Source organism: Nesoenas mayeri (assembly GCF_963082525.1).
Source record: "Nesoenas mayeri genome assembly, chromosome: 10".
NCBI lineage: Eukaryota > Metazoa > Chordata > Aves > Columbiformes > Columbidae > Nesoenas > Nesoenas mayeri.
Window position 1 is genome coordinate 15,611,381 of NC_137560.1, and position 27,514 is coordinate 15,638,894.

Below are 27,514 nucleotides of genomic sequence, written 5' to 3' on the forward strand. Positions count from 1 at the left end.
TAAGGACACAGCAAACTGTGCATATTAGGTTTGTAATTTCTAGTATAGTGAACTCTGCCTTTAGTTAATATAGTGATATTTCAGTGCTGCTTTATCAGTTTCTCTGTGTTCTTGGAAACAGGTGAAAAGAGCAACACAACTGCTGCCTTTTGCCTTTGACTGCGCTGTAGATGGCACTGTGAAACAATGATTTTGGTAACAAAAGCCTGGTTTACAGCATCATTCCAGACGTTAATTGCAGTGTAATATGGCTTTCTTTCTAGGTCCCCAAAGCGAAGGAAAAATTCTGAAATGCAGAAAGGCTTATTTGCTGCTGCAAATGGGAATCTGGAATAACTATGAAAAACACACTGAAATAATTGTGTTTGACTGGAACAAAATTCTTGCAAAGTCCCCAAGGTAAGAGCACTTTTTATCTTTTGGATGACACTGAAGATTTGCTGTTCTGGTTAGCAACAATAGCCACTTGAATCCAAGAGAGAATGAAGGCTTGACATTTCTGAAAGCAGCAGCCCACGGACGCTGAGGGGCTCAGTACGCCTTCCTGCATCTGGCTGCTAAAATTCATTTTTTCCCTGCCTTTTTAAAGATCCCCTTGTATTTCTTTACATTAGTGGGCTTAAGACTTGTGTGCTGTCTTCCTGCAAGGCAGACTAAAGTCTGCAAATGTATAATTTGAATGGCACTGGGTGCTTTTAGCAGCCTTTCAGTGTCAATGTAATAAAGTCGATGTTTTGTAGCAATACACCTATTCCTGAATGTGAATATACTTACAAAAGGGTGGGATTACCCTGTTAACCTGTTGAAACCTGGTTTCCCATTCCCTAACATCAGGACCATGGCTTCGAAACAGGCAAACACATAATCTGGGAAAGGTTTTGAAATGGGATCAGCACACAACCATTTCCACTGAGACCAGCACTGCTTCTGCACTGCGAATGGTGGGAGCACCTGTATTCTCGTACACGCTGAAATAGCAGTTGTTGAGCATGTGGTGCCTGATTTGGCACTAAATACCTGCCCCTGCCACCAGCTCACACCAGAAAAGGCATGCTCAAAATGTCTGATCTGTGGTAATTTCAAGGGTTCGATCCTGCTTTCAGTCACACCACAGGAAACCCATAGGAAGGTCTCTGTCTTCATTATGATACTATAGAGTGACACCAGAGCTGGTGTCTCCACTGATACTTGGATCAGATTCTTGTGTTTGCATTTAGTGCGACAGAGTGATGGTATTGCAGGATGAGCGGATAATTACTTCCTGTTCAGTGGTAACCTGTGCATGAGGTGTAAGCCGTGTGTTTCTCACGGAGAGAGCAGGAAAACTAAGGTAAAATTCAGCTCTTTCCTCAAGAAAATGAGGTTCAGTTACTTGGGGAAGATTTGGGTCACTAAAATCTGAAATGGTACATTGATTTCAGAGCTCACGGGACAGTTTCCTTAGATTAATATTGGATCAAGAGCAATAATAACGTTTGTGCTGGTTTCACAGTGACTCAATCCCATTAGCTGCAGTTGCATTATGTGGTTCAGGTGGGTGCAAAAGGTGAATTAGGTCCATGCTTATTAGCTGAAGTGTAACTGCTCTGAATTAGCCTGGGAGTGCTCCGTAAGAGGATGCTTGTATGGTAGGCAAGGACCAGTGACATCTTTATCTTCTGGGCTTGATTCATGCTTATGGAAGAGTCCTGTATATGGCTGCAAAAGAGTCTCAGTGTGTTTCTTGCTGGGCTGGTTCATTTGTATTCAGGATGGTAACACGGTGGGCTCAAAACAGAGCGTCTTAATGCAAGGAAAAGTACCTTTTTGTCAAATCAGTCCTTACAATGTGGTTTCTTTACATGTATATTTTTTCTTACATCTGTAGACATGGTAAGTTATTTTTAGCAATGTTTGAGTAAGTATTTAGAGGAGTTTGTAGGCGGAGTAAAGTCTACAAGGACAGCAGAGGGTGCTGGGTTTTTCACCAATTCTTTTTTTTCAAGTGTGTAGTGTTTGCTAAAGTACATAAAACAGTCTTTTGGTCTCTTAAATTTTGATATTAATAAGTGCATTTGTGATATGTTTGGGCCTTATCAACATGCCCATTCTTACACAATTGGAGAACAAAATGGTTTTGTGACATGTGAAAGGGAAAATTATGCAAGCACTTTTCAATGAGAAAACATGACGTTTTGGTTTCACTCTTAGATCATTACCCAATTTAAAACAGAAGTGCTTTATCTAGTTTTGACAGTAGAGCTAAGGCATGAGTTAGGTTGGTTTCTTATTTTAAACTATCAGTATTTTCATCGCTTGAATGTTGGATTAGCTGAATATTTTCAGGTATTTTAAAGACATACAGATAAATAAATTGTTTAGAAAATACTTGGAAGAATTGGAACTGGAATCTGCAGGGGAAAGAAGTTCCCAAAGGACTTTTTGCTGCATGTTTATGATAGACTTGCCCAAATCCCAGCATGCTGATTAACTGCAGACTAACATCTCTGCTATGAAAGCGTTGTTTAGTTCAATTTATGCAAATCTATAAATTGTCTTTAATTAATTTGATGTATTCCTGCTTACAACGTTTGCTGAAAGTATGGAACATTGTATCTAAGGGTTCAACTGCATAATGGCCATTTATGTATTGCACGAGTAATAAATCATCGTAACCGAGTTTAAGAGAATGATTAGATTACCTTTCTATATGATGAATGGCATAACATAAGCTATTGAGGGATTTAATTGTAGATATTTGCAGCAAAATGACTGAGGATTTGTGGTCTTAGTTCTAACACTGTCATGAATAAGACTAACAACATCTGCCTTCTTTAGAACAACTGTTTTCCGAAATGCAGTTTCTAACACCCTGGCAGAGCAGCAAGTTCTTGCTTATTTGGCTGAGGTGCTGGTTTCATGAATGTCTAACCCTCAACAAATTTACCAATCTCTAGGAAATTTGGCAAGGGTTGTGTGCTTGGGATATCGAGGCAATTCATCTGCATGACTACAGGGGAGTCAGTAACTTTAACAAATATGTCCTTAGAAACATTAAGTAAAAATGATATTTTTCTGTCATGTTTCTATAATTTTGAGGCAGGTGCAGTTTAAAAATAGTAGCACAACTTATAAATATGTATATTTAAACTTGAGTGTGGATGGATGTGGAAAAAAAAAAAAAAAAAGAAAACATAACCCCTTATGTCAGACTTATAGAAATGTATTGCACTCATGTGTTGTTATAAATATGTATTTGTGGGTAATAAGATGTGTGATAGCCTTTGCATTGCTTCTAATTATAAAACATGCTTCACAAAATATTGATCTCAACCAAACCATGAGTATGCTTTTGTCAGTGTTGCCTTGTAATAAGCCGTATTAGTTATTCTTCAGCATCTTTTCAGCTTTTCATTCCCCGCATTATTTTTATGTTATTCCCTACTCGCATTGTTCTTTCACTCAACTGCTTCCTTTTCTGCCTCCAGGATGAGATTCTGTGCCAAATCAATGCTTCTGTCTGACTGGCTCTTTCTGGTCTATGTGTTAATGGTCTGCTGTAAATTGTTGTCCGCCTCTAGCCACCATCCCCGGGGGCACACAGGTAGGAGCTTTTAAACTCATTATGTGCTACTGAGACCAATTAATACTGCTTGCAGAATGGTAGAGCCCACTTTTTAGCAATGGATAATTGATGAGGCTGTTGACAGCATGTTATAATCAGTTCAATGGGTTAAAAATACAACAACAAGAAGCAAAATGAGTTATTGTAAACTTTCACGGTTTTTCATTAGTAATTTATGTACTGGAGCTCACCAGATGGTTTTTGGAGTGACTTCATGACTGCTAGGGCTTTGGGATTTGTTTGTGTCCTTTTGTTTTATCCTTACTATGGAAGTTACACGCACCTCAATAAGGTCCAGAGCTTTCAATGGAGCAGCTGATGGCTTTTAGGCGTATTTTGTGCTCCAGTGTCCCTGTCCTCACAATGCACCTTGGACAGTCAGGTCCCCCATCCCGGGGCACGGTGACTCCTCACGTTTACTTCCCCTGGCTGGGGAACAAAGGAGCAGGACCCTTGGTCAATTGACAGGGCCCCCAGCTGAGGAGGTGCCCAGACCTAGAGAAGCTTCTGGACCAGCTCCTAATGGCCACAGACAGATCCAACCAGGCTGTAAGATAGGGCCCGTGCTGAAGCCCCACTTGGAGTCTTCTGGGAGCAGCGAGACTGTGAACAAAGTCCTGCCTTTGCTGCTTAAAGAAGCTTACTGGGATTGAGAGCCCTCACCTTCCACTTGGTGAGTGATTATTTCTCCTGGATATATCCTTGAGTGAGCCCTTGCTCCTCCTGGGCAAGTGATTATTTCTGCTGGGTACCCTGCAGTCAGAGAGGCCTCTTTAGAGTGAGTGTGTGCACGCTGTGCACCATCCTTCTTGTGTGGTTGTATGGTAATAATATCCTCAACTGGTATATCCAACTTGCAGTTTATTAAATGTTGCCAGAGTGCTGATTGATTTTTGGATCACATCACTGCTTGCATTGGTTTCTGTCATTTGTTTTTGGTCTGTTGGTTGTTTTTGATTCTGAATTACAATTGATTTAAGCTTATTATTTGCTTGGAGTTGTTTTGAGGTGCCTTCGTGACACTTATCCAAAGATATTCTGAAGAGTATCTTTATCTTCTGCTTAATCCAGTTGTTATCAAGAGACTTCACAACGGTATCATTAGCTTTGGTGGGCAATAGATCAAAGCCCTCAGATTTAGAGTAGTCAGTTCTTTCACTAAGTACCACAAATACTGAACTGTGGTTTAGTTCAGCTTGTGGCATGCTCCTTTTCCTAACCTGCATAGTGAGGCAAGCAAAAAGACATTTCATTTATGAGAATGTGCTGTTGTAGAAGAGTATATCTACCAGGCACAATGTAGTATCTTATTATAAATGACAGAAATAGCTCAGAACAAGCTGGGTTGGCTTCATGAAGAAATACCAGACTGGAACTTCAAAGCAACATGTCTGTACTAGAATCTTGCAGACACATCAGCTTGAATGTGGAAAAAAATACAGATGTAGTAGTGTTCATGCAAAGATATCAGTGCGAGTCCTGAAACAGGATAGCTGTGTTAGCCCTGTGTCACCTTGTATCCCAGGAGAGAGAGAGAAGATAACAAAATACCACCTGCAACCTCTGCTTTTTAGCAAAGGTCAAAAGCCTGGCTGCAGCTCCATAGTGAGATGACTGTGTTCTCAATACCATAGTTAGCTTCATGCTGGCTCGGAGATTTCTGCAAGTGTTGCTATTTGTGAAGTAGTCTCATTCTTAAATTAGGTGTAATGCCTTAAATCCGTATGTAATATTCTCAGCTCTGAGCCAGACTGTTGTGGGTCCAGGTCTAATGTTAGCATTCACTTCATCTCAGTGCTAGGAAGTCAGGATGCATTTGTTAGAGGCTCCATCCTCCAGATGAGACAACCTATTGATCTCTTTCCTGGCTGCTTCTGGTGATGGTCTAGGTAGGAGCTGAAGGCTCCTCATGTGCTTGCCAAAATCTCTCCAGTTCTGGCAAGCAGGACTGACTGTGACCTGCATATAGCTGCTGTGTCTATGTACATGCTCACAGCACATCAGCAGCGTCTGTGTCTAAGAGCACATAAAACACCTCCTTGCTCTACCCCATCACCACCTCTGCATTCCCTGGTGCTATGCAACACTCACATGTGTTTACCATTAAATGCAGTCACAGGTTATGGAGAATAACTGACATGTCACAGTAAAAGCCCATAAAGTGATTCCAGTGAATAAATAGAGTGTTAGAGGATGATCTGTATCACTGTTTTGCGGGTAGCTGTTATGGAAAGGAGTTGAATCACTTCACTGAGGAGGGGGGTCTGTGTACAATGACAAGTTAATTAGGACCTCTTGACCTTTCCTGTAAACAACTGCTGCTTAGAAGAGCTTTTCAGAGCTGGCTACACAGCAAAACCTGGAGAACAGCCTTCTGCAGCTTTTGTCATTCAGGGAAGAGTCTTGTAAAAAGAAATGTTATGTTTGTCTTTTAAAGATGCACTTTGCATTTGTACCTAAGGGAAATACCTGTAATAAGGCAGTAGTGATCCTGTGCTGTGGGCTTGTATGATGAACACTCATTATGTGTTATGTAAATGATGACAATAACATTTCAGAATGCTTGACTGCATACCTTTAATTGACACCAAGAATTCTTTCCCCCATATCAAAGAGGTACTGTAAACTAAAATCAAGCTGCTTGACTGTTAAACAAATTTGTATACAGTGCTTTCTCTGGAAGGCTAAAGGTTCTGCTCTTCACGAATAGTTGGTCAGATTGTAGAGCTCTTTTTCAAACGGACACCCCTGAAGCTGGAGCCTTCGTACACCTTTTTAGACTGTGGTGCTATATTCTTCCCCAGAGATGAGTTTCTCTTGTGTGTACAATGAAGTGAACCCCATCCTACTTCATGATTCCATGTAGTGGATGAAACAGTCACCTCATGTTTAATTCTCCAGCTCCCCATGTCTGACATATGACACCACAGAGCATTTTGAGGGCTTTGGGGGGCTCTCCTCAAGGGGCCTACAATTCTCAGCCTCATTTTAGCTTTGTTGTTTGACACATCATCTAGATTGACCTTCTAATGTACAATCAGATCTGTGATGTAGTCTGATACATAAGCAAGACGATGCCTTGTTTATCAGGAAAGCAAATAATTTAGGGTTTTTAGTGTAGCCTATTTTGTGGAAAGCAAATAATTAGCCTCATTTGTTTAATACAAATTAGCATGGTCTTGGATGGCACTTGAGATAAAATTTTTGCTGTCAATAGACAACTTAAGTATTTTTCAAAGTAAACAGTCCCAAAGCACACTAGAGGGATGAATTCAAGCTTTGGGTTTGGCAAAAGTTTTGTCCTGTGTCCCTGAAGTCAGGCAGCTTTAACCTGACAAGTAAGTACCGAGATGGGAAATAGATGCTCGATGCTTCAGGAGAAGCTGTTTTTTAAGAACATGCTGTGTCTCCTTCTGAAAATCAGTGTGTTTCAACCTATGTACTTGATATCGCTAGTCACTTTTGAAAAAATATTTAGTTGTTAAAGCTAAGAAAGTTTATTAACCAAGAATAGACAATAGAATATAAGATGAAAAGTGGGGTTTGACTTTTGTTGTTGTTGTTGTTGCTGTTCTTCCCAAAATACTGCTGTTTTTAAGGAGTCTAATCCAGGAAAAGACAATTATTGACTTTGGTCATGTTAGATGGTGCCTGAAAGAATGACATTTGGCAGCTGTGTCTGCAGTATTCAGACAGGAACAGAGACTAGATCTTTAAGGACCCAATAACCATCCTGTTTCTGAAAAATGGGAGAGAATGCCATTGAGCATCCCCTTTGATAGAAAGGGCCTCTTCACTGTAATAATGTGTAAGACAGACTTAGTTCTTTCTTTTTGTTCTGCAAAACATTCACCACCCTCAAATAACTGTTAGTGAAGGAAGAGTCTGTTCAATCTGGCAAGCCAATCCTGCCATTGCTGTGAAGCAGTGTGGATCTTGAGCCCAGCTTTGAAGGCCACAGCCTGTTTTTCATTTGAATGCTGCAATTGCTTTGACTGGCAGTTAACCAGGCTAAAGGTAGAGGAGAAATGTTTCTTCTCATTATCATTAGATCACTAAAGATGCTGCTCATACAGATTATTTCAGCAGGCTCACTGTACATCTGTATAGAGAAGACACTTCAGAATACTCAAGTGACTTTGCTGCTCTGAATTACCTTTCTGAAGAGTTTCTTTTGCACTGACAATAGCTGAAGGAATCGTAAGCACCAGCCTTACTACAGCTATTTAAAATTGGGCAGTATTTCAAGCTCCCAGAGTACCTAACTGATACTGATAAAATGATCAATTCCATGCTGTGCTGAATGAAGCAACATACATTTAGCACCAGAAAAGATGTGTTTTCACCTCACTGCTATAAGTCAGGATCCACAAATGAAATGGAACATTGAAGAGATACTCCCTCAGGTCACCTCATGTTGGGGCTGGACTTTGTGGACAGAATCCTGTCCCCATTGGAGTCAGAGGAAAAACTCCTCCATTACACAGGCTCAAGGACTTCATCTACTGATGTGAAGACTGTGTGTCTGAAAAATGCAGTTTTATATTAGAAATACGACTGCTTTTGAGGAAAAAGGGAAAAACAAGGGGAGAAGCCCCTTACTTTTTGGGTTGGAGCATCATTCTTCCCATCCGTGCTATGGGGTTGCCAGGGGCTCAGTTCCCTGTTCCACCAGAGGGCCCTGCAAGGCAACCAAAGGGGCTCCAGCACAAAGCCGCTTGCTTTTTCCCGATTTAAATCATCACTGTGCATTTTACTAATTAGAATTGTGAGTCCTTTTGTATTTCGATGGGTCAGACATGGTTAGAGCACAATAAGCTTTAGCCCTTTGTTCTATTTAACTCCTTTTATGTCTTAATGTTTTATTCATTGTGTTATTTATGTGTTTTATTATCCAGCTTCTAAATATAGGGTAGCTACAATATACAGCCCTGGCTGTAATCTCTTCAAGTAATAAGGTAGGGAAAGTAATTGTGTTGAGCAATAGGTCTCCTTTAAGACAAAAAGGAGCAGAGTTCGCTGCATGAAGCTTGCTGGTATATTTATTTTTGAGAAGAAAAAAGAGGAAGAAGTACTTCTTATTCTTTCCCCACCTCCCTCCTTTCCCCCCCCCCCCTTAAATAACAATGAGAACCTTTAATATATTATGACTGATTTTAAAAACTTCAGTTTGGATGCAGAGCTATGTTACCAGTAAGGAGCAATTCAGTGTCAAGTTAACCTTTTGTAGGGTAAAGCATAGCTTCTGGTATCATTTTCCATGTGTGTGCACTTTAACTGCGTGGATTGTGAAAACATTTGTGTATTCCAAGGTGTGTGTGTTGGGGCCGCAATATTACAGACAAACAGATGAATGTGCAGGTTTTGCTTTTCATGTTACATTGTGCTTCAAGATTGGGGGTTGCGATCTTCTGTAACAAAAAAAAGATGGAGTCGTATTTGTGGAGATTTAGCCAAATGGCCAAGTTCAGTATATCAACCTGTACAGCAGGGGGCTGAAATCAAGTTTTTCCCCACAATATCAAAGTGACTTTATTTTAAAGCCATTGGGGAAAGCCAGTGAAAATACTATCTTTATTTTCTTCATTTAACATTAGCAGAATAATTTTTTTATATAGCTGCCATCTGCAATAAATTATAATCTTTATAGTCCATTGACTCAAATTCTAACCAGGAAAGCTTTGATAGGCTTGGCTCTTTGTCTTTTTTTTTTTTCTTTTTAAATCTACTTCTCCAAAATTTAGAACTTTTATTACTAAAAAATTCTTACATTTCAAACTTACATTTCAAATGGGTAGGCTTGTACTAATGTGAGGAGAAAGAAATGGTTGGATAAGTGAAAATCCACAAATAGGATGGAAAGCATCTTGTCCTCAGTGTTAGTTTGGGTGAAGTGATGCATCAAGTAGTGGAACATGCTCTACTCAGGAGGTCTGCTCTGAGTTTACACGGAGGTCAACATGCTGAGTTCTTGAGAGGATGGGTATTTGAGTGATGAAGGCAATAAATGGGAATGTAAAGGATTTGCATTGAATTCCTTGCTCTGAAATTATTAAAAGACTTGCCTAAGATGAAGTCCTGACCTGCTGAAGTGGGAGTTTGTGATTCTTCTGTGACTTAGTCTCCAGCCTGCTCCGGATATGTCATATGGTTTTTGGTCCCAGCAGAAAAGTTAGTCTTCATAGTTATGATTTTATTAACGGTTAAGCCAGTCACTCTTACAGTATTCATCATTCAGTGTTTTGCAAATAGCTGCCATTTTGAGAGACGGAAATTGCTTTAGGGCCTGTTCTGCTATTGATCGACATGTCTGTACTTACTGCCTGGGCTGCATTGCCACAGCCTTACAGTTACATTCATTGTAATAGCTGCACAGAGCCTTTCCCAAACTTAAAGTCCAACTTTTATGTAATTGTAAGGCCTTGTGCTGCTTGAGAGTTTCATCCCAAATGAGTGACTGCACAGATAGCCCATGTAAATAGATACTAGTTTCTGTTGATTTGGTGATTTAGACTTAGTGTCTGTGTTTGTCTGCACTACCAGGTGAGGGTGATTCAGAAGCAGCCTAGGACATGCTGAGCCTCTGTGCTGGCTCTGTTTGCCCATGCTTTTGGCTGTGGGTGGGTAAAAAATACTCACCCTGTATTTAAGAGCAGGAAACTCGTTGTCACACTTGGCTGTAGCATCACAGATGTCCCACATGTGCTTAGTCCACTGCATGAAGAAATGCTCAGCTCTGCTTTCATACCAAGTGCGGTATTTCCCACTGCCAGAGTTGTCCCTCGATGTTAGTCTGAAAGTTTACAGTGTTGCTGTGCCTGGTCTCAAGGACGTGTTTGAGCAAGCATTTCTTCTTGGAAACCAGAAGTTGTTTAATTAATAATGGAAGAACCTGGAGATGGATTTTTTTAAGTGTTTTGTTGGCTGAGCACCTCCAGATTGCTGCCGATAGGCCTTTGCTGCAGCTGTCTGTTTTCCTGTGTTTGGCAGCATTCTTATATTCCTTCAGTAGAGTGGACAATGGATTCTAAATCAGGAGATTAAAGATGTCTTGTAGAGTTCAGCAGGGTAATCTCTCCTCATCAGACTGGAGATGCTATCCATCAGCACAGGAGTAGAGACTATACCTGACATTCATTATTTTCCAGGGTGGCAATCTTTGACAATACCCTGCAAATGACAGAAGTTATGAGTGGAAAATTGTAGGATCAACGTTTCTATTGCTTAGCGGTTGGCCTTCTGTTTATTTATTTATTTTTCTTTCTACTTTGGTTTCCTTGCTGGGCAGCATCCATATGATTTGCAGTCCAGTGATGGTCACTATTCTTTTGATTTTATGTTGTTTAAAGAAATAACAACCAGATAAGCATGAGGCAGGATTTCTCTTGGTATAATTTCCTGCTTGCATCTTCCTGATAGCCGTTCATCTATTAGTTTTACACCTGTATTTCATTCCTTAAAATAGCATCCTAAGATGCAGTGGCTATTTTGGAATAAACATTTCTGTTACTGTCTGTTTTGCACAACTTGTTGCAAATTAGCTTGGCGTGTTACACTTCTGGAGTGGAATGGCAGGATCTGCATGTAACAGATCATGATTGTGTTAACAGCTGTTTGTGGGGTGCTGCATGTAGCTCCTTTCAGTTTCATGTTGTCTGGTGATGCCTGATAGCAAGTGAAATTGTAAGCAAATGTAAAGCAAAAAATGAAGTGTATCGAGGTAGTCTTTCTGATCCATCTTATTTTCAGGTCGGGTGAAAAAGCTTGGAGTATCTCTTGTGCTCTGCATATCCTTTTTTCTATAGCTTCCTCCTTCCTTGGGAGATTTCTGTCTACATGGCAGGAAATAAAAGTTGATGGAAAGCAGGCTGACCTTCCTCCTTCATGCTGCCCTTGGATTGTCACTGGGCAGGCCACAAAGATGAGAGAGTTCAAGGGCTCTGTGGTGGCATTAACCTCCTTGATTAGAGCACAAGGGTCCTTCGGCACCAAACAGTGCAAAAGGGACAAGAAGAACAGCATCCAAGTCCCTCATTCATAGATGTGACCTTTGTAAGGTACCAGATTGGATCTAGTGCTCTTCCTAATCCAACACGCAATACAATTGTGCAGTAAAAGACAAAATTTCTTGAAAAAGAGTATGGGAATATCTGCTTTCCCTATAAATATGTATCTACAGCTCTTTCATGTTATGCTACATGCCATACAATTTGAAAGTATCAAGGCTTTCTGACACATTTCCTCCTCCTTGTCCCAATAATGTAATTTGCAAAGTCTGGTGATACAATAAAAAGTGTACTGAGGCACTGGAAGTTATGGAAACAGATTCCTGCATTTCATGAATAAGCAATAATTGTGCAAACACTGTGCAATCCTCCCCCCATTTATTTTTTAAATGAGGCACAATAAATAACTGATCACCCAAAGGAGTGGTGCCTGTCCTTGTGATTCACCATTTTGAGCAGATGCCCTCTTCGGAGGAGATCAAAGAGGAAGATCTTAGGCAGTATATCATCACTGTTTGTTTCTATCCTAAGTACTCTTAGATTGTCTTTGTAAAACATAATTTACTGAAAGTATGAAAATCAAGTCAGAGTATAATTTGAAGAGTGCAAATTATGTTAGTTGACATATGAGTGTCTGTCCCATATCATAGATATGCTGATGATTGCTGTCTACTGCGTCCTTCCAGCAGGTGCTGTTACTCCTCTAACTGAAAACAAACAAACAACAAAACCCAAACCAAAAACAAGCCAGACAAAACCAAACCAACAAAAAACTCACCAAAAAACTAAATCAACTAAAATTCCGCATCTAAAAGAGTTTGAATGTAGAAAGAGGTCCCCACTGTTCTCTAGCTGCACCCTAATAGTGTTGTAGGGTCACTGAGCAATTAAAATGTAACTGATATTTTTATTTTCAGTGTTTCTAAATGCATCTTGCTTAAAAGGAGAAAAAAAGAAGCCAAGTTGCACTGGAAGTTGCCTTTTAGGATTGGCACTTGTTTAACTGTGTGTCTAAACGAGTTGTCTTTGTTAGTATCCACTCATAATAGAGGTTAATAATTTACTTTAATTGAGTTATTTTTTCAGATTTTGTTCTACTTCTAAGGTTTCAAAATGAGGAAGGAACAAGGTAGCAGATTTTACTATCAGACCAATGCTCTTTTGTTGTTGTTTGAACTACATAGGAAAAAGCACTAATTTGACATTTCATTTGGAAACATTGTGGCAGGAGTGCTATTTCCCCCCTGCCTCCACACAGTATTTTTACTGGAAATTTAAAAACTCCACAACTTTGTGTTGACATTCTTCAGAAACTGAGTAAAATCGCTGCCCTCAGCAAAATGCAGTTTACTGCAAGAGATGCCACAGTCCCCAAAAAAGGAGCCAAGATAATTAGTGTACAACTGACAAATAAGTCTGCTATGCTAATGTAAAGAAACATCCTTTTATCAGACCGGATCACATGGTAGTTTGTGCCAAGCTAGAGAGAAAAGAGTTTACTCTGAAAACATGTCCTCTTCTGGAGGAAAAAAACCCTAGTTCAACAGTGACTGTGGAGAGCATTTTTCTGACCCTCTCCGCTATCAAGGGATTTGGATTAACCTAATTCTGGATCATAACCAAGGCCTGAGCAGGTTTGCTTAATGGTGGGGTGTTTTTGTTTCTTTGTTTCTTTTTTTTTTGATAAAATAATTTCCATTTTTTCTTTCAGCTGTAGCAAGAACTGTGTCAGAACACCACTAAATAGAACTATGGCTGTAGAATGACCAGTTTGCTGGGGGATAAAGGTGATCCAGCATTCTCTCTGTATTACCATTCAAAGAAAAGGGTCTTTGCCCCAAGTGCTTCAGTCTAAATAAACAACGAGGCTGGAGTAACTCTGCTCTGGCAGCCAGGCTCACTGAAATCAGAGCAATACAAGGTGTTTGTCGGTAGAACACAAAGTGTTTTACAAATGAAGTGTGATTATTCTCATTTAACAGATGGGGGGGCTGAAATGCACATGTGTGCATGATGAATGCTTCCAGGTCTTGGGAACAAATCGACTCAGTTGCAGAACAGTGCCAGAATTTATACATAGGTTTCCATGCCTGGGACTTGGCGGCTGGGCTACTATTTATGCAAACAACACAGAGCAGTACTTAAATACCATCATAGCACTGTGCTGGCTGGCTGCAGTAAAGGTATACACCTATCAAAGCTGACAAGTGACCAGTAAGCTCCTTCCCAAACTTATTTCCAATATTTCCTAGTCCAGAGTCGATTAGCTGAGTTGGTTGAAGGCCATGCAAAGAATTTGCATTTTAAAATTATTATTAACATTTTGCATTGAATGCTAAATACTTTATTTTTACAGTTATTAAGTCTTGCTCACTATATATATGTATTTTTAATGGAGTACGACATGGGATTTCAGTCTCAGATCTGTTAGATAATAAACAGTATTAGCAAGGTCATCCCTTGACCAATGAAAAACTGCATGTTGTGAAATGATGAATTCAGTCAGGGGACAAGCAATGGGAAGATGTCTGTTTTGTGGCTGCCTCAGCAGATGGTTGTAATGACACAATAGATGCTGCTAATTGCCACTGCTCTCATATTAGCAGGTTCACTAAGAACTGGTTGGCCACTTGCCTGTGGAGATGGTGGAGAGAGGAAGTGGGGTCTTTCTGTCTCAGATGAGGTGACAATACAGTCATTGCATACTAACAGGATGATAGAAACCTTACAAATGTGATCATGTACTAAGACAGAACCAAGCTGTGTAACATTCTGGTTCCCACAAAACAATCAAACATTTTTGGCGAGACACCATTCTTTCCCTGTAAAGTGGGAGCAACAGCTTAGTTGAAGAATGAGATTACAGGCTTCAGTGAAAGCAAAGGTACTTTTGATCTATACTGGCGATAACACGCAGGGCAAGAAACATGAAAGGAAAATACTGATCACTGGAGTTATCTGGGTGCTGTGGTGTGTTTAGAAGCCTGTGTTTTAACAGACAAGTTAGAATAGCATAAGTATGTATATCAGATCTTAATTCCATTTGGTGTTAATGGATTTCTTAAATACTCCTGTCTTACCATTTACTCTTCAGCTTTTTTCTGTATCTGTTTGAAAATCAATAAGTAGTATTTTTTTTAAAAAAAGTCATTGATGTTATATAACATGCTGTAAATAATGCACTAAGCAAAGAATTGATGAATATAAAAAGAAGATGGTGTGAAATGCACAAGGATAAACACTGTTTAAGAGTGTGTATAGAGAACAACATCCAATTGCCAAGTGCTTTCTGGGGCAATGAGAGCTATTTGTTATTTTTTGCATAAATCTCATGACTTAAGCTATCTGCTCTGTGAAAGAAAGATGTCAGACTGATTGATAGAGTGACCAGGACATGACAGTTTTCAAGGAAGAAGAAAGGCAGAAATCACTTTCAGTGGAGACAGGATCTCGTGATGTCGTTGGGCACTTAATAAGCCAATTGAAATTCAGAAATCACATTTAAATTATCAGATGATGAAATGAGAGGGAGATAAATAGGTCTGCACTAATGATTACGTACTCTCTTGACTAGAATAAGAGATTAGATAATATATTGTACATTTTCAGTTAATTTGCTGTCCTGTATCCAAACAAGTGTTAAACTTTAAAACATTGTTAAGCAGTAACCTGTTAGCAATATGCCAAGGCTGAGATTATTCTTCATGTTATGTGCTATGCAAGTCTTGTCTATGTAATGTTTGCATGGGTGTGTGAATTACTAGGGTTTTAATGCTGCAATTAGTTTTTTTCAAAAACTAAATGGGTTTCTTATGTTTTGGTATAGAGACAAATCAATGACATCTGTTAACTGAAAAAACATAACTATCTTATTGGGCCACAGTTCACCTACTTGCTCCCATACACCAAAAAGAAAGTGTCATCCCCTTTGTTGTCAACTGCTACACCACTACTGCTGTTCGGGAGAGCTCTGTGTAGTGTGATTTGATGTTGTGGATTAAATGATAATTTTATATTTCTTGAGTAATTTTACAGGAAGATATGAAATACATGCACATAGTGAAACAAGAGTCTGTGTCATGCTGAGGAAAGCTTGGTCTTTTCCTCTGTCCTAGTCCTGAGTCAGTCCACTTACCTCTGCTTCCCCTCTGTTCTCCTTGATTTGCTAGAGGAGTTCTTGCCTATTGATGTCTTGTTGTAGAGTCCTATTAGCATCACAAATTTATCTTCTTCATAAATTGCCCTGTAGACTGTACCCTGACAATTTAAGTTGGCTTTAAATTGTTGTCACTGCCTCTGCTTTATCATCCACAAGTAATGATGTTGATAATGAAAATGTTATGCTATCATTTACCAATTCTGGGGCCCTCTGTTATCTATGAGGGGATGCTAAGTAGATAGCAGAGTATCAGAGTCTCATTTTGCTCTACACATCTATATTCTGAGCTCCCAAGTACTGACATAAGGCAGACATGGGCTTTTAAAGTCAGATTTAACATGATATTTAGGTACCTGTGGCTGCAGATTAGCAACCAGTAGGATTTTTCAGATATGTGTGTGCAAGGTAGTTGCTGAACTTCCATTTTAACTGCAATGAAACTTGTGAATTTGAAGACCTGAAATTTGTGATGGCACAAGCTGAGATCCTTCACGTTACAGAGCTCTGTGTAACCATCTCTCTGTCAGCTCCAGCATCTTATAACAGCTAAACAGCTGCAGGATCGAAGTGGATCAAATCCATAGAGTGATTTTTATAGGCAGCATCAGGAATGAGCTGGAGCAGCAGAAGTGCCTCTGTTGTCCTTGCACGGAAGGTGCAGACTGTTACAACTGTTTCTTATTCAGCGCCTGTTTTATTTTACTTTCTCTGAATTTTTTTGTCTTGGAAGACATTGACAGCAAGGTGCAGAATACGCATCAGTGTGACAGTGACTCAGCCCTTGTTAGCCATAGATCTGTACTCCAGTGCTTTCTACTCAACCTCCCCACTGGATGGCAGCAGCAGAACACATCCTTGTATTTCTTTTTTTATCCGAGTAAGCAGTGGGACTGTCGAAGTTAGAACGTACTCTCCTAGCTCCCATGTTACTTTCTCCCTATTTAATCTGTTATTTGGCTCTGTGTACCCAGGAGAGGCACAGCTTGGTCTTCAGTTTCCTCTTCTCAGCGTCCAAGAATGTGTATTGCTGTACGTGATCTTCAAAGAGCCAGCAGCTGTGTACCTGGTGTGGGGCAGACTGCAGCAAAGACCAGGCAGAACTTTACCTGAACAGGGAACTGATACTGAGCATGAGCATTTTCCTTCCAATTTTTATTAGGCTATATCAACAGCAATTAAAACAGGCAGGTATTTACTGCCAGATAGCGTGGACAAATAATTTAATTTCCCACTGCTTAAAAAATGATCCTCATCTTAGCAGGCTTTGTAATTAGATTTGACCTTGAGCAATCCCACATTCCTCATGTTACTTGAAGTAGTATCTGAATTTTTGAGTCTATTTAAAATGTAAATGATGTTACTTAAAATTTGTAACAACCTCTTGTGTGCCTTTGTAACATAACCTAACACACGTCTCCTAACTAAATGACATAATTTTATGCTGAGTGCTGGGACCTACAATATTTTATATGTGTGCCAGCATTTAAATGGGATCCAGCGCACCTTCGAGGCGAACAGTCCCTTAGGATGAAAGTGTGGGCAGTTCACCTCAGTGTCAGTGACGTATTTTTCAACTATTTATGTGCTGAGTCTGTACAGTAGGGGAGGAGAGATTTGTACAGTTAATGTGTTTTCTGAACTATGAGAAAATCTCACAAAAATTAAAATTCTAATGATGGTGATGGTTTTGGGTATTTGGGTAGAGACTGAACTGCAGTCTGCAGAACCAGAGCTTTTTTATTTTTTTGACTATTGGTCTCTTGCAACTAAATACTGAGACTTTATATAGATATAATTTTAAACTCTTCTTGACTACTTAGTAGATACTGTAGCTGAAATGATAGTAAGATATATTTCTGAAAATATTACACCCACTTTCTTTGGAGGCGGTTCTAAGTTTAAGGGGAAATACTTGTATTTACCAGGGGGTAAATATGGTATCAAGTGGGTAAAATTAAGATAGTGCTGTTTGCAAGCAGGAATAAGAGATCAAAACATGGACCATTTCCCCAGAGCAACAGAGTCTATAAATGCTGTAGCAGTGACACTTGGTGCATGGGTTGTTAACAGTAATTCCACAGTCATTCCTTTTGAATATGTAGAAGGGATTAATCCCAGCCATGGGTCCTAGTTATGGTGCTAGGCAAAAATGTGGTGATGATAAAGGAAGAAAAATTATTGTGTGGTGTTAAATGCAAGCTTGGAGCTTGTACAGGCCTGACCTCTGCTATGGCTCTTAATCTTGGAATGAAACAAGATTTTGGCAATTTATTCACCTCCTTCTGAACTTGCAGATACAGTGAGACAGACGTGTTTGAAACTTACCAACACAAGCCATGTGCACTGCCTGAATGTATCATCTGATGCTGCACTGTGGAAACTGAGGCTGTTTGTCTTACGGGACTGTCCCAGATGTTGAGTTTATCTGGTTGGCTTAAAAGCCTGAAGGAAAAAATGCTTTGAAGGAGGATTTTTTAGAAATAAAGAGATCTCTTTATTTGGGTTAATACCTTAGCGAAGGTGTTATTAGTCAAACTCTGCGACTGACCCTTTGGGAGTGGTGTTATGTATGACCCAGGTGACAGATGACGGAAGATCCACAGCAAGGGCAGAGCATCTCTAGCTGGCAGACATGAAATAATCCATACAAAATTAGAGAGTTTAAGGGGATTTAGGGAGTTTTAAGGGCACAGCATAGATGTGTATGGGATTCCCTCCTGTACATTCATTAGGAAATGATACAGTGTAATCAAAGGATGGTTTATGTAGTTGCAATAGTTGTGTAAAAAGGCTGCTGTTAAGTAGATCCCTATGTTGATGTCTTGTTTAAAGTATTGGGATTACCTACAGGTGTCAGGAACAACAATTTGCTTTTTGTCCTGAGCAAGTAATTTCCTCCTTCTCTTTAGTCTGTTCCACTTCAGCTTACTCTTGTGTATTGTGGTACTTGTCAATCCAATAGTCCAGCATGTTCTGAATTAATTATAAAATGGAACTGGGACTGTTAGAGAGAACAAGAGATGACTGAGTCTTTGTTTAGTGAGACTGTCTAATTCACAATTCTTTCAAAAATGAGAATCATGTGTACATCTTGTGTTTCAAATACCTTGTAACCCTGAAGGACTGAAAGTTCCTAAAGAAGCAAGATATACATAATTTTACTGTCTCTCCAACTGTCAATGACTCCCCAATAATTCTTTGAAACTGCTGGGCCAAATCCAAGGATATGAAGATCTTAAATGCAGTAGGGTTTCTAGGAATTTGAAGAAAACCAACAGTGAGGTACAATATTGTCTCCACTAAGAAAAAGCTACAGTGTGATTGTGAGGGTTATCTGTCCTGTGTGTCCTGGCAGCTTGCTGATTAACGCAGCCTGCGCTGGAACCAGCACTTGCCTTGTAGTTAAGGGGCACAGAAGATGCCTGAGCACTGTGAAGTGGATGAGGATGGAAGCCATGGCAGCGGTGTGGGATGGGGACAGAAAATGGACATGTTGTCATGAATACAGCTCAGTGGAACATCACAATCAGTGAGGAGTTATTTCTTACAGTCACCTCTTAAATGGGATTTGGCCCATTTAATGTCATAAAACTTTTCATTTGAGAAGATAGTGATGATTTGAATGCTGGTTTTCACGGCATTGCCACTGTGAAATGAACCAGATGTAAGATTGTCTGTGGGGCCATTCTATGTGGTCTGGACTGACAGAGGAGCAGGCATTGCACTAGCTTGAAAAATCTGGTAAATATGTGTATATGTGGCAGCTGCTTATGACTGCGAGCTGTAGCTGCTGTGTCAGTGTGTACTGTAATCCTGACACTGGAGTCCATTCCTCCCAGCACAACCATTGCCGTTCATGCGAGTGTGCAACTCACTCTCGATTTCTGGTGCATTAGGTTTTGATTATTAGATTTTATCCATTTGAGTACTAGCAACAAATTCTGAGCAGGAAAGGTCATTGTTTGCCCCTGGGTCACTTTTTAGACACCTCCAAAAATCCCATTTGCAAAGCCTGACTCTTATTGTATGAGCAATGTCACTCCTTGTCCTGAAATGACAAGGAAATACCAGTAGTGGCTTGCCTGTTGCATCTCTTCAGTCTTGTTTCTTGTTAATTGCCAAAGTTGTAAAATGTATTTAGCAAGATCCCATAAATAATTGCAATCTGAGAACGGAATAATGATGGAAACTGTTAAGTTAGCCAGATCGTATAACTGCAATACTATGTGTTACCAGGAACGGCTTACTCCAAGTTGCTTGCAGGGTCACTGTTTTGAACCTCCTTGAAACCTGGAGGAAGCCTAATTTGTGAAATGTTATGGATTTCTTTATGTAATAGTTCTAAGAAGCCTTGCCCCCAGTGACCTAATTATGTCACCTGCATGCTGCACAACTTTGTACTCAAGCAAGACTGCCACAAGGCATGTGAGCTTTGTAGTGAAATATTTTTGTAAAATGGATTTCATCTTTTCTTCCTTCCCCCCCCCCAAGTACAAGCTGCTGACTTGAACATTTTACCTGAGGTTGGAACCTCCACTGACTTCTGGTTTGTGTTTTTGCTTTTGTTTTTTCCTTTCCAAAATGCCAAAGATGCAATGATAAAACTCATTTGTCTTTTTAATCTTTACCTTGTAATTAGAGCTAAGAGAGGCTGGAAAGAGATGCCAGGCAAGTAAGCTCTTTTTCTTTAAAATCTCTCCAGGCACATAACTGAGTCTTGGGAGAGCTTTAAAGAAAAGAAGTAATGAAAATCCTGCAGGAAAGGAAAGATAAGCCAACAAAACTAAGACTTAAGTTTGCTATTTTTATTCAGGACTGGGGGTAAAAAAGACTCTGGTACCTCCCGGGTTCATTCTCGGATAAAACGTTTGAATCACTAATTATTTTTAAACAGATGAGCCTCACTCTTTGTTTCTGCCCCACTGATTTCCCCAGTACTGAGATTTTTAGGTAATTGAAGATGATGTTGATGTTATTTGGAGGTTTTGAAATCCTTTTACTTCAACTTTGTTTGAAAATCAGGTTGTTTTAACTCTGAGATCAGTAATTTTCACAAAGTTTTGTTTTTCTGGAAGGCAAAGCACCAAAACACAACCCCCAACTTATTTAAATGTTAGAAATCAATTAGCTGTAGAATTTAGGCATATAGATCTCAGGAAATGTTTGAAAAAGCCACTGCTTTCAGTCAGGCAGAGCACCCAGAAACAAAGGACAGTCATCCTTGTTTGTAACCATAAAGGAGGTGATGGTGGTGGTGAGAGAGACTGAATGGCAAAGGGCTGAGGCCCCAGTGATGGCCTCTTGAGAAGCTGAAATAACAATGTTCATATCATACCTTTGGGCAGGATTCTGCAGTTTTATGTCAGTAGATTTATAGTGGTAGAGCAATGCAGAGCTGTGTTTGTGCATGGATCTGCTGATAGGATTGCTCTAGCACAGCAGGTTCTTTGTTTCTAGGAAACACGTATGCAAAATCTCCATTCTTTGTTCCCGTCTGAATGCATCTAATGCCATCAACGCAGTGAACACCAACGTTCCTGTTGCCAGATGATCCTCAGAGAGTCCCATGGCTTCTCCTCTCAGTGATTCTTTCCTTAGTCTTTAACAACATTTGTTGTATAAACACTAGTTTGTAGAATCAAAATGACTCTAAACATTGCTCTGAAATAGTCAGGTCTTGCAGAACTAAACCACATTTTTTTTTTTGTTGGCACATTATGCTGTGCATAACACTTCTGGTTTTGCATTCCATATATGACAAGGAATGTGAGCCTTTTCTTGTGCTTGCATTCCTGAGGATCAATAAAAACAAATGGTTTTAAACAAGATTTCTTTTGGTAAACCAGACACTCAGCCAAAAATGAAGCTCAAGCCCTTTTTTACTTATGCTTCTAGTCTTTTTGAGGAAGAGATAACCAGATGAATAGACTGGGCCTTAGCTAGTATTGCTTAAAACTGGATTATTTCCCACTCCCGTGGTGGGACCACGAATGGTTACCTTTCCCTCATTTCTCTCTTTTTGATTGGATGTGGGAGATTGCAAAAGTGGTTTTCTCCTCCTTTTGTTTAGAAACTATTCTTTTTAAAGTGGTCTGACTTTTTTTCCTTGTTTTCAGTGGTTTAGTGAAGGCTGTTTTCTCCACTGTCTTAGCTGGAGGAAAAGGCTGAAGATCAGTGCGACATGTCATCCATGGTCTGAAGAGTGAGAAGGACAAATAGCACCTAAGATTTGTGACCTTTACCATTTGTGAATGGTAAATGAAGGAGATTTTTATATTTCTAAAACTAAATATTGGAAACCAGCAAAATAGCCCATCATCAAGGGTGTTGTCAACTATGCACCTGACTTACATGGATCTGTTTTGTCATTAATGCCAACAAAGTCAGTGGGTCTGACTTTTTTATTACCTGTGCCTTTATGCAGTCACTGCCCTGGTATAAGCGCTGTCATTTGGACGCTAGCAAGCAGCTGTAAACCTCTGTTCTTTATTGCTCCCCTGTAACTTTGTGCTATGATGCAGCTCAGCATGCAGATTTTTGAGTAAGGAGAGGCAATAGTTTTCAACATAAACAAGTCTGCTGGGTCACATTAACCTCCTTCAGTCTCTGTGTTAAATAATTAAAATAAACTAGGTAGTGTTTAACTATACTTATTTAGAGACTTACTGGAGGAGCTTATTAGTTCAATATCCTAACTCAGTGTCTTAAACCTTTCTGAGCTCCAGGATCCCTTATTAAATATTTAGTGCATATTGCTGAAAAAGTCAAGATTTGCTTTGTTTTTTAGAGGTAATTGCTATTCTCAAAATTCTTTTAGCATTTAAAATACTGGCCATTTATGAATAGTACTTTTCTCAAGTTGTCATTCCTTACCACCAAGGGGTATTTTTCATTTGCACTGGTTTAATAGTACCCCAGGAATTAATACTTGCAGAACGCTCTGCTGTGCATCCTTGCTGTATTATATAGAACCACCTCAAATACCTTTTTAAGCAATTTGTTTGACAGCGGCTCCTTCGGATAGAAAGAAGATGTATGTCAGCTGCTGACTGTGGCTTGGAGACGTCAATATTTCTACCCCTCTGTTTCCAAAACTGTCAAAATGAAATTAGTTAATTGGCAAGTATTTTTGTGTAGTTGCTGTGGGATAGTAATTATTGGTGACAAGGGCTGCTGGATGTGCACTAACACAGTACAGTAAAACCTAACATTTGAAAATATAAGGCATTATCCTGCACTCCTATTATGACTAATCATTTTGCCATAGTCTGACTTGTTATAAATTCAAACCTTCAAGTTCAAAGTCTTCTTGCCAGGAGAGAGAAGATTTTGCTTTGTATGCAGTGGAGTTTTATAAGACTTGCCATATAGCTGAGCAAAGGCAGCTTAGTGGATTACAATAGCATCAGTAGTATCTCTTGTCTCTAGGGTAATGAGTCATGAGCAAAGCAAAGACCTGCAGGAAGGGATTTTGTTTCTGTGGAGTCTCTATCAAATGATACTGTATAGTAAACAAATAACAAATTGTTTCACTGTGTCCCCTCTCATTTTGTCTAATTGCCTGTCTTGGTTCAGTTCTGATGAAGATAAGGCATAAGCCACATCATATTTACTTTTACACCCAAGGACTGATTGCTTGCTAAAAGAAGTTAGACTGAAGTTAGAAACTGGTCAGTCCTTGCTACAGGTTCTATAAAGATTTTAATTCAGGACTTTCTGTGTTGTTCCACATTCTGAGGTGGCAGGTACAAGAAGGAGTCTCTGTTCAGCTTCTCTAAAAGCATCAGCTTTGTAGTGTGAAGGGCAAGCCATTTACAGAATCCTGCAAAGAAAGATGTTTTCCATTTCCAACAGGAAGCTTCCATAAATTGTCTGCATGCCTTTAAACATAAACTATCTAATAATCCACCTCTATCCAAATGCTTAAAATTACTTCAATAAACCAACAAAGGATAATGTGGAGACATCTCAAATTTCTCATACAGGCTCTATTCATCCCAGCAATTGCAATAATTTCTCATCTGAAACATACCTGCTCTTTAAGCAGCGAATCCTGATCAGTCCTAACACTGTTCCCGCTAATAGGAGGAAGAACCTGTGAGAAATAATTTTTAGAAAGGTATTTCCAATTTTGACAAGATACTTCGTGCACAAATAAGTTTGGTGTTCTTTTCATTGTAGTATTTTCATGCCTCCTGGGGTCCAGATTAACAGACTTTTCCTCTGCTGGATTTTTTTACTGACATTTGATTGACATGTAAAAAGTTCTTTTAAAAAAAAAAAATTCCTCTGGTTTAAACTGAAAGGAACATTAAAAGAATTAGAAATCTATTCTCTCTTACCAGTTTTCCATTTTGTTTGTTTGTTTGTTTTTTTTTTTTTTTTAATAACAAGGTATTACCCAAGTTCCTGATAATATGTCAATGATTTTTAAATAAATAAAAAGAGGTTAAGTGAGTTTTCAAGAGGCTGCAACTTTAAATTTCAGAGTGCAAAACCTATTCCTGCAGGAGATAAAGGATGCTGCTTTTTTCTAGTCCGTGGAAAGTAGCTGTCAAGTTTGTTGCCAAATAACATGTCTGACTTTGTGTCTAATAGTTAGCAAAATTTAATGAGTACAAACCGAAAAATGCAATAGTTCACAGTAGGAGGGTAGCTGAGTTCTTTTTTGACACACCCCATTGTTCATTTTTTTGTGAAAGATACCTATAGGTGGCCCCTCAGTGCTCAATGCCTTGCCTGTGTTACAGAATGAATGTGAGGCCAGGGCACCTTGGAAATGCATCCACTCCAGCTCACAGCCTGAATAATTTCAAGAGGGGGGAAAAAGGGCATCTTTTGTAGCTGACAAGAGGGCGTTGGTGGTCTGAGATTTTTACTATTGATAATTAAGGTACTTGAAATTTAAGATACTTACACCTAAAGCCAAGGAAGAGAGTGAAATTTATACTAAATAGAGCAATTCAGTCCTTCAGGTGCCTAACTGTTGCAATCAGTTAGGAAGCTGCACTTGAAAACCTCTCCAAGCTTTTCTGCTGGGAACTGGCTGCCAGCTGGGATCACCAAAACCATGTGCTGTGCCCCGAGTGGGCTCTGTGGAGAGGTAGCAGAGAAGTCCTTGTGACAGCTATCACACTTTTTCCACCCCTGGCCAGTGCAGAACGTGTGGCTCAGGGACTCTCTTCGTGGATGTGAACTTGGAGTTGCCATGGTACTTGAGGGAATCACCTTTGCCTACATCATTGTGATTGTTCGGTTGTACAGGTCTTGTCCTCGGAATGTGTTAGAGTTAAGAGAGTCCCCAAGGAAAAGGTGATGCTGAAGTGTGTTATTTAGCCGCCCCATGTAAGTACTGGAAACGGATGTATGTTCTTGTGCTTCCCTGCTTTTTTAGTGAACTTGCGTGGCAAATTTCCTTCAGTAAAAATAGGATATTTTAAGTGAAATGTCAAGTGTTCTTGAAGGCCATATCCAAAGGTCTAAGTTTCTCTGGTGCTGAGCCTTGTAAACTAACACTTTGTGTAGCTTGGGGTTAAGGATACCGTATACATCACGAGATTAACTTTTAAATATGTTGACTATCAAGCTTGCTATGTAGTTTCAAGTTGTTGTGATTAGAGATAGATCATTAGTTTTCAGCTTCTCAGAGCACAGAATGCTTGGAACTTGGTAGTAGAAAACCTGCTTTCCTGTTCATAAGTGAACTCTTGGGGTTTTGTTGAAGACAGATACCTTCTCAGCTAAGGCCACTTCTCAAGTGTACATATTTATGATAACCTTAGGCCATCTGCCACCAACTTCAGAATGAATAAAAATATTAATCCTAGATGCAGCCTTCCTTATCACAGCTAGTGATTTACAGCAGAATGGATGTTTTACCCTATTTTATTGTTTTAAACCCAATAACAATTTTGTACTAGAATCTTTTACATCTTCCTCCTCTTTTGACTCTCCATTAACCTTTGCCCAAAAATAAAAGGAAATTTTGCCTTAACTACTGAACAGCTGTTTTTACATTCTCAGGAGCAACTTGAAGACTTCAGTCAAAATTTCCTCTTATTTTATATGTAATACATAAGTAAAATGTAAATGACTTGATTAGAAGTATTTAAACAGGAAGCTTGCAGGTACTAAATCATATATAAACTGACAAAAAGACTTTTGAAAAGCTGTTTCTTTGTCATCACGTTTATGCTGAATAATGTCATGCCTGACTAAAAGTTCGTAATATTTTTAAAAGCAAAACTCAGATTTTTATTAATGCAAAAATGTGGTTTTTCTTATATTGTAAAATTCAGACTATTTCACTAAAAAGTTACAATGTGGCACTTAAGCGTGTGAATTATTTTCCTTAAATGTTCTGTTTGCCAAGGAAGAATTAAACTGGACTAGCTAGAACTGTCAGTTTGCTGACAATTGAGTTCTCTTCATGGAAGTGATAGTGCAGAAAAAAATGCGTTAATTATATTGCTTAATCTCAAATGGTTGGGTCTGCATGTTCCAAAGGTGTATCATCACTATAGTCTTGTAATTTCTTCTTCTCAGAAGAGGCACTTGTAAATAATTACAAGATGCAATCACATGAGAACAGGAAGCCTCAATGGATTAGTAATGAGATACAGAGCCTTTCACCTCAAGGTCATGGTTTCTAATCCAGATCTGCTTGGTAGTCTGCAGAAGTGCCATCAGACAGGTGGTTAATGTGAAATTAGCTGGAGATCTCAGGGTTGTTATAAAGTTCATGGCCACCTAAGAAAAATTGCTGTGGCTGTAGTTTTTTTTTTTTTTTTTCCTGACTGTGTCCTTCTCTCTGTCTCGCAAGAGACACAGTTTTTGATGTTTTCTTGTATTAAGTCAACTGGGTAAGAGAATTGTGATTCTGGCCAGTTTTGCTGCTGCTGAGAAGTACCTGCTGGGCAGTGAGGCAGCAGAGTGGTCCATGTGCAAGGAGGTGGCTGTTTGAACAGTGTGAGGGAGGTATTCCAACCATACACCATCTCCCAGAAAGCTCTGAAAATAACAGTTGAGCAGATGTGAATGGACAAGTCTTTCTCCATGGCCAATCCAGCCAGTGGGCAAGTGTGTTGTGTAGATTATGAAGGGCTTCACTGAGGCAGTTGTCTCTGATTCCTACTGTTGTGATTCACCACAGGATTAAACTGAACTTTTCTTGGCTTCTCAGGACCTTCAAGCAAAGAGTCTTGCAGAGGAATCTGCTCTATAGAACAGCTATCGGGGGCAATGCCTGTTGGCTCTTCCCACCTTGTTTCTGGTGGGAAACTGAGTTAAAGGAAGTACCAGAAGGACTGTGGGTTTGTGATGTTAGTTATCATTCTGACAATTTATCTTGCAAGAGAGTCAGGGCGTGTTCTGATATCAAGAAATACCAACCACATGAGCAGAAACTGCTTTCTAATGAGGTGAAGTCAACACAGATTTTAAAGGTAAAAAAAGCAGTATAACTGTTGATTTGACATTTTTTTTTTTTTTTGGAGAATAAGATCAGAAGAAACATTTTAAAAGTTTCTCAGTACACACTGTAAGAGGAAAAATCTAACTGTTTTAATTAAAGAACCATCTTTGTGGAAGGATAGTGGAACTAATGACAACTCTACCAGGTCACCTTTAATCTTATTCAGACAGGGGTGACGGTGGAGCGTTGCTGTTAAAGTCGATGGCTCTTGGGGGAGTCTCACCAGCATTGTGTAAGTTAATGGCATGCCCTCTCCTGCCACCTATGGCTGC

At 39.5% G+C, this 27,514-nt stretch overlaps 1 protein-coding gene across 1 annotated transcript in view; it reads left to right on the forward strand.

The window, feature by feature from the left end:
* Positions 1 to 319: 319 nt before the first annotated feature.
* The window catches only part of TAFA4 (TAFA chemokine like family member 4), a gene marked incomplete at both ends in the record, with an annotated part of 46,365 nt that continues 19,170 nt past the window's right edge, over positions 320 to 27,514 (forward strand). Inside the window, 2 exons of the mRNA XM_080350588.1 lie at positions 320 to 399; positions 3,468 to 3,583. Coding sequence (XP_080206714.1) covers positions 320 to 399; positions 3,468 to 3,583 — 196 coding nt within the window. The remainder of the gene's footprint in view (positions 400 to 3,467; positions 3,584 to 27,514) is intronic.